Genomic DNA, 8,183 nt, shown 5'->3' with positions numbered 1-8,183 from the left:
TTATAATCTCTCCTTTGAGTTGGGTTCATTTCCCCTGCTGGTTAACTCTTAAACCAGCACAAATGGATTTTAAACACTGAAATTAACCTTACTAAATGATCTTCCATAAAGCTGCAGTTATAGTGACTACAGCGACTACTTAGGAATATGGCAGAAGTGTTCTTGTTTTGTTTAGTGATGTCACAAACTCTGTGTGAGGAGCTCCTGCAGTGAAGTTTTCATGTTTTGATTGCCAAACCCCATGGTCTCAACAGAAGCATCTCCCAGACATCGTATAATATTATGCATCATGTCCTTTTGTGCTACAGGGTCCTTTTGTGCTACAGCCCGTATGTGCTGTAATGGCAATGCTTTTTACAGATTGAGTGACTGAAAGTTAAAAAGAACTGATCTGCGACAGTTATCTCCTGTATTAAAGCTACTGATAATTTCAGAATAGAACGATGTGGCTCTTGATTTTTTCACTGTTTTGCCTTTGATTGTGGGGGATGGAATTGGAAACAAAGTGAGTGTCAAGAATACAAGTGTGGAAGTGGTGCTGAAAGATCAGTTGAAAAGATAAATATGTATTTGGGGAAAAAACTCAGTTGTACTCAGACAAATATACATTAAAATACTTCAGAAATTTTTAGTGCTTGCAGTAAGGGCTTTAGTATATTTTCTAGTCTGTAAAGACCAGTTGGCTCTCATCTGTAACTAGCTGGTTCATTTTTTAACGTTACTTTAACATTTTTTAACTCCCCAGAACTGCTTTCTCTCTGTGTATGTTGACCTGAGGAAACTCAAAAATGAAACATTTGGGTTATTTCTGAGCTTCCTTGAAAGTATGATGTAAATGCAACTTCATACTTAAGGACATATATGTAAAAATTTCTTGTCCTGATCTGTTTTGCAGTTTTAGATCACTTGGGTGTTGATAATGCAGGAGGTGTGACCTTGAAATGTATGGTGAAGGTTGTGTTGAGTATGGTGGTAAGACCGGCTGCCGAATGGGTCCCACGCGCCTCATGCGTTGGGAAGGGGATTATGAGAGAGCCACATGCCCTCTGCAGCAGGAGTTCTTGCTGGAAGTGCCAGCTGCAGAGAGTGTCATTTGTGTAGCTGATTGCTACCGCCCTGTGAAACGCAGCTGCTGGTAGAGAACAGTCCAGGTACTGAACAGCAGAGACATTTACTGGCGGCTGTTCTTTGTTGACGTGCCAGCAAAGGGGGAAGTACCCAACCTATTTTCTTTTGAAAAATAATGAAAACATATGACAGGTTATATCCAGAATTGAGCAATGTGCATCAAAAGGGAAGGTTTTTCTGCTTTGTTTATCTTCCCTGTTTTTCTTTCGTATTATTCTTGTTCATGTCCTTGCTTTTAAATATTTATGCTAAATCACAGTGAGAAAAGGGGGGTGGGGGTGTGTGAAACATTGCTGACTGCTTCTGTTTAGAAAAAACGAACCAAACTCTTGTATTATATAATACAGGTTCACTCCTGGAAATTTGTGTTTTAGTAATATACTTCTTTCTCTTTGTTTTTCAAATGCCTGTGCTATTTTAAAAATTCTGCTTTAATCTAATGCTTGCAGAATAAAGTTGGAAAAAAATTAAGTGCTGTACTGTAACTATATATATATATCTGTAGCATAAATGATACTTCTTAAATCCTGGAAGTTTGTGTTTTCATATAACCTGGAGGCCCACCATTGAACGGTGTGGATCCATGGTACCACTGAGATTCTGACATTTTAATTTTTAATTTTTTCAAGTGCCTTCTGTGTGACATTACTGTACTCTCATGGTCTGTGTGACTACAGTTGTACTGAAGCTTGAAACCTGTCGCATATATATTACCAAGGTTTTGGTTGCCTGTATTTTTTTGATCTAGCTGTTGATTTAACCCTTTGGGAATAGCCTTGCAAAGAGAATAGGTGAAGCATCTTAAAACAATTTTACACAGTGCAGTAAGATACATTTTCTGAAGTTGAATATATATTCAACCATAAAACCATAAGCCTTATAAGAACCTTGCATTTACAACAACTTTGTCATGTGGTAGATGCGGGTTTTTTAGATCTGGGTGGATTAGCTTAAATTCATAGAAGCGGTGGAAATGGGAATCTCTTAATACAACTGGCTGACGTTTGTCTGGTAGGGCAAAGCTGTAGTGATAGATCACAAGGGAAGAGTAGAACTGGTAGACTTTTAGTTTTCTGTATCTCTTTGATACAAAAAAACCCACCAAGATTTATTTACAAACATATAAGTTAAACCCAAGAAATGCAATATTGATCTTTATGACAGGAAATATGTACAAATATACTAACTATTTTCTGTTTTCTTTACAGAAACCATAGCCCATTAATGAGTTTTGGAGCCAGTTTTGTCAGCTTTTTGGTGAGTAGATGAGAGCACAGAGTATACATCTGTTTTGGTTCGTGTTTGTATGTGCATGTGTGTATTCATAATGCTGGATACTCTAAATTTGGTTATTTTTATGAAACTAATTTTTTTCAAATTTTTAGATTAAATTTAGCATCACATCATGTAAAGCTTGTATACTTGTGTGGTTTAAATAAAAAGTAAAGGTTCTGTGATTAAGCTTCTCAATGTATGAAATATTTATGTGTTCCATTAACAGAGGCATAATAAAACACTCTCTTAAGTGAGCAGTGAAGTTATTTAATTAATTAATTGAAATAAAACTCACAAATGCCTGTTTTTCTGATAACATTTGCTACTGAAGATTTCTCCATCCATGCTGCTGCGTGAAAGTTGTTAATTCAATCCATTGACTTTACTTCCTTTCTGGATATATGAGAACTGAGAATATCGATTGACTAAAAAGTCATAATGAGCAAGATAAGTCTGTTAAATGCTTTTTAGAAGTTAGAAATTATAATACCTTATATAAAACTGAGCAAGTATATTATAAAATGTTTAAATCTTATTTTTTAGACTGTCCTTATTCTGACTTTATTGTTTAATCCTCTCGTGTCTCACGAGAAATTATCCATGGTAATACTCTTTTTAAAGACAGAATTTATTACAATGTATCAGAAATACATGATTTGTAAATGAAATAAATTTGAATTCTTTCTAGTATGCAATATGGACAAATACACTGGTTAAGACATCTGCTGGGGCATATGCTTTCTTTTAAGTCACTGGAGGGGAGAAAGGAAAGAGGGACAATCTCTCAGGCTTGCTTATCTGAGTTGATGTGCTGAACCAGTGTAACATCAGAGTGCAGCATCAGAGGATCTTGAATGTATCTTGCTTAGCTGCTGTTCTAAATATAGCACCAGCACTTGGTGTGTCTGTGTCATTCAGAGCTTTTGTTTAATAAAGCTCCAAGAAAAGAACTTACTTGTCCTGAAATTCAGCAGTAGTTGGAGTCAGATGCGGTTTCTTTTTCTTCCTACCTATATAGGGACTGTGATTATTATTTTGAAAAATGTAATAGCTATTTCTTGTTACTGACTTTGGAGGCCTGTTATTTATATGAATTTATTACATAACAGCAGTACCTGCACAGATACAAATCATGCCTTACATAACAATAACTGAAAATGAATTGGTATAAATTCATCATGACAGTGCATTCAATTTGACTGCATGTGAAGCTCTGAGATGGGGGCAAGGACTTACTGAGTTCTGAATTGATTTGTCTTGAAATGTTGATAAAGTATTCAATTCTCTAGTTTGGTGTTTCTGTGTTGAAAATATTTGTACTTATGTGTATATTTTACTACTTTTGTTTAAAGAAGTTTTATTCTCAAATTTTTAGGGAAACTTTTACTATCCATAGCTTCTGTAGAAATAAAACTATTTGTGCTTTCTATCATTCAAATGTGTTTGGTTTTTGGTAGAATGCCATGATGACATTTGAAGAAGAGAAAATGCAACTGGCATGTGATGACTTAAAGGCTACAGAGAAACTTTGTGAAAGTGAAGAAGCTGGAGTTATAGAAACAATCAAGAATAAAATTAAAAAGAATGTAAGAACATAATTTCTAAAATATGGATTTGTCTACTGGATAAATATTTCTGAAAACTTCCTTTCTGTCCTCCTTGTATTTTGAATAAATTATTTTTGATATGTGAAGAGCAGTTGAGATTAATGATAAACTTGGAAATGAAGTGAAATATTTTGCTTGGATTTCCTAATTGTTGTAAAATACACATTCTCAGGTGATTCCTCTTCTAAAGCAGCATGTTGTGTTTTGTTAGTAATTGTTTTTTAACATGTCAAATTAGTGATCTCTTAAATTATCTCAGGAAGCTTGTAGCCTGTCTAATTCAGACTAATTTTAATTCATACATGCTCTAGTAATGTTCAAAAGTCATGACGTTGAGGCTGCAGAATGCTGTGAGCCAGGAATATTCCTAGGGAATTTTCCTTCCTTTTTTAGATTTTTTCATTCTAAATAATAAAGGAAGAATGAAGCGTGAAGATTGAGGACTAGTAAAAGTAATAGTATAGAAATGTGTAGTGAATGGCCTGTCTAGTGTGACATAGCAGAAAAAGAAAGCCATTTCTCTTCAGTATTTAGTTTACTTGCTAAAAAGTATTGAACCTGACATACTTCACTCTCTGCTCCTAAGAGGCACTATGTTTTCCCTGCCAATTGTCATATACCTCTTTCTGTGCTTTTCCTATCTAACATCTTTTAATTCCATATCTGATGCATTTAGTAATAATTAAATGAAATTTAAATCTGTTCTGAATATTTGTAGAACCTTAGGAAAAATAACTGCTAGTATATGTGTAAAATTTCTCTATCAAGTAGGATTTTGCTTGATGACCTGTCAAAGGAATTTTAGAATAGTTTTGCCCTTCAAAATGCTGCATTAGTTTAGTAGCAATACTACCATTTGCAGTTAATTTTGCCTTTTTTGATTTCTCAGATTTAGAGAAGTATTGTCTATTATCTTTGTTAATACTTTGCTCTGCTCTGTCTTTGTATATTCCAAACAGGTTGATGGACGAAAATCCACTCTATCCATGATAGATCGTCTACAAAGACAAATAATTGTAGCAGACTGTCAAGTCTACTTGGCTGTGCTCTCATTTGTAAAACAAGAGTTATCAGGTGTGCTGTGTCTTTCATGTTTAGATATATTTTTGCATGATATCCTCTTAATAAAGCGTGATCATAAAGTCGCAGTATAAGGATAGCAATAAGGATGATTGTTTTTAAGAAGGAGCACAGTTCCAGTTGAAACATTCCAAGATGGGTACACTTGCAGAAGTATTCTTCTATCTTTGTGTAGGTAATGGTGTAGGATGAGATGGCTTGCTACAGATCATGCTTTTTGCTTTTTTTGTACCAATGGTCGCATTCAACTGATTTTCCTTAGGCAGGTTGGAGTCCTTTGCGTGTTCTCATAGAGGCATTGGAGGAGTTGGTGTGAAGATGGGTAGCAAAGATGGGCAGCATCTGTGTGCTTGATGCAAGATAAAAGAGGCCATTAAGTCCAGGCTGCTGACAAACTGCCAGTGAAAGCAATTTTAAATGAAGTGTGTTGAAGATGGAACTGCTGAATCAGTTCTTATTCTGTGGCCACCAGAGTGTGTCCTTGTATGCCAAAGAGGTTAATCCTGTTGTGTTGAATATAAACTCCTTCTCTGGACTGCAGGACCATCTCTAATGTTTTCTTGCATTCCTGCATCTCTTCCATAATCTTAAAACATGCTTAAAACATGCTTAAAACATCCACGAGTTTATAGAAAATGTGGTCAAGGTCGTATATAAAGTGTGAGCGCATTCTCAGGTTCTCACCAAATCAGTGAAGAGCAAGAGATGGTAAACAGACTAGATTGTTGGTGAAAACCCTGCTGATCAGCTGAAAGGAATCAGGGAAATAACATTCACATTTTTTAAAATAACACCTAAGATTTTCAAACAAGGACATAATGCTTTCTGTGATGTGCAAACTTGTTTTCTTCCAAGCCGTGGCGTCAGGAATGTGTTGGGCTGTAGCTAGCAGAAATTCAGGGGATATTTCTGTCTGCTGTGTGTTTAGTGCTGCAGAAAGACTTCCTTGCTATTTTTGATACAGTTCTGGGTTTTTGTTTGTGATGGTTGTTTTTTTTCCCTCCCTCTTGAAGCTTTTTTTCTTTGGTTCAGTATGTATTCTGCAGCTGCATAATTTGGTTGGATGCTGTAATTGAGGGTGGTGTCTGCTCTTTTCTCTCTTGTCTGCTGCTCAGAGAACTGAAGTGGGTAGCAGAGAGAGCACTGCACAACATGCAATACATTTGGGTAACTCTACTGAGTAAAAAAATATACCTGGAATCTTTAGTTAAAATTCCAAGCAGCTAAATGCTACTTACTGCCATTGCTGAACTGTTGGGTCCATTATTTTGGTTTTTAAAGTACATTATCTTTCTGTTTATGTATAAACATCTTCTGTTTTTATCATATTTCTGTACAGAAATAGCCACCAGATTATTGAAATGACTGTAATTAAAAAAAAAAAAGGCAGACAAATACTTCTGATCGGTGGATGGGTGAAAATTTTCTTGTTTGTCTTCATGGAACAGTTTGACAAGAAGCATATGATGACATGCAATCTGCTTTCTCATATGCTTAACACATTTTCTTTTCCACCCTCATGGATGTATTAGAAATAGTTTGATCATAAATTTGGTAACACAGCAATTTACATTGGCTTCCCATGGCAATATTGAACTACCTCTTCTTGATATTTTCCACTACTGTCATGGGTCTGACTACTTTCATGCTGGGAAATCAGCATGAAATTTTTTGTTAAAATTTAATATAAATTTTTATGTTAAAAAAGTTAGGAATTCATTGTTATAATTTATTTGATTGTTTCATATTGGTATATCAGTAGTATGTAAATTATTTAGGGTTAATGACAGCACGCTGATGGAAGTAAAGCCTAAAACTATACTTTTTTTCCACCTAACATATCTTTTCTGTTTCGTCCTTGCATTGAAACACAGCGGTTAGCTATTAGGAGAAGCACTACTGTAGGATAAGTAAAATGTGGGGATGTTCTTATTATTGGTGTGCTGCATTGCTGTGCATAGCTGTCTGAGCATTCATCTTGTGGTGAGCCACATAACTTCTAAAGTACTCTGTGCAGGCAAAAAATGACCTAATTGCTTAAAAATGAAGTAATGTTAGTCTTGTAATGCATCTGAATCAAGGCAAGGGTTTCCATTTTTATTATAATGCTTTAATATGGATCTCAAGATAGAGGATTAATTTCTTGTAATACCTCAAGTTCATGTTGACAGAACCCATCTGTCACTACTGAGAATACAAATGTTGCAGTCTTTCCCAGTACAGTTTTTTAAGACTATCAAACTAGCCTTATCCCTTCCTCATACAAAGAGAATCCAAAAAGATGTAACCTTGTCTGTGATATTACTTTCTCTGGAAATGTTTTGGGTTTTTTTGCGATTGGAAGGATTTTTGTCAAAGGCATCAAAGGCTTGTAAGGAGTTGTTTGGTATTAATAGCATTTTTCTTTTCTTTGACACACACCACCTGTTATGATCTAATTCTGGCATTAGTTATAACACTTATCTCTGCAAATGTGGTTATATTTGTTTAGAAGACTGCTGCTATAACCATGTTTTTATTTTATTTTATTTTTAGTTACTGTCTTTGTCACTGCAGTTCCTAACTCTTGGGTCTCTGTCACAGACATAATGCTGGTATCTGCTTTTATGATTAATGTATACAAGGATATTCTGTTGGTATCCTGTTTAACACTTGTCATTATCCAAGGATGTGCTTACAAGATGATTGCTGTGTAAATAGGCAAATCTTTATTTTAGATATCAGGCCTTTTTTTACCCTCCTATAAAAATCATAGTGAGACCGAGTATTCTGTCATTCTCAGCTGAGAATGCTCAAGACCATATTTTTTAGGGAAATTCAAGTACTCATACTGCATTTGAAATTGAGGAAGTTAGGCAACTGAGAAATAATTTAAAACCATAAAATTTCTGCATGCTTTACTTTTTTTTCCATTTTTTTTTTAATTATAAAGACATTATGTTCATGTGAGGGGCAGGGAAAGGATGATGTTGAAAATCTTACTATCTAGCCCAAAGGAAAGGCTTTTCTTGGTATTTTGCAATTGATTGTCTTTTAACAGAATTTGGGCTTAAGGGAAGAGATGTAGTCTCTTTTGAGTTTTGCTTTTCTCTG

General features: G+C 35.1%; 1 protein-coding gene across 1 annotated transcript in view; it reads left to right on the top strand.

Moving 5' to 3' along the window:
• The window catches only part of TTC39C (tetratricopeptide repeat domain 39C), a 36,612-nt gene that overhangs the window by 8,322 nt on the left and 20,107 nt on the right, over positions 1-8,183 (top strand). The window contains exons 2-4 of the mRNA XM_017831611.1: positions 2,337-2,385; positions 3,861-3,989; positions 4,970-5,084. Coding sequence (XP_017687100.1) covers positions 2,337-2,385; positions 3,861-3,989; positions 4,970-5,084 — 293 coding nt within the window. The remainder of the gene's footprint in view (positions 1-2,336; positions 2,386-3,860; positions 3,990-4,969; positions 5,085-8,183) is intronic.

Source organism: Lepidothrix coronata, unplaced genomic scaffold (assembly GCF_001604755.1).
Source record: "Lepidothrix coronata isolate B3197 unplaced genomic scaffold, Lepidothrix_coronata-1.0 Scaffold6, whole genome shotgun sequence".
In the NCBI taxonomy this organism is placed as follows: domain Eukaryota; kingdom Metazoa; phylum Chordata; class Aves; order Passeriformes; family Pipridae; genus Lepidothrix; species Lepidothrix coronata.
Note: the sequence above shows the minus strand (reverse complement) of the source record. Positions and strands in the feature narration are given on the sequence as shown.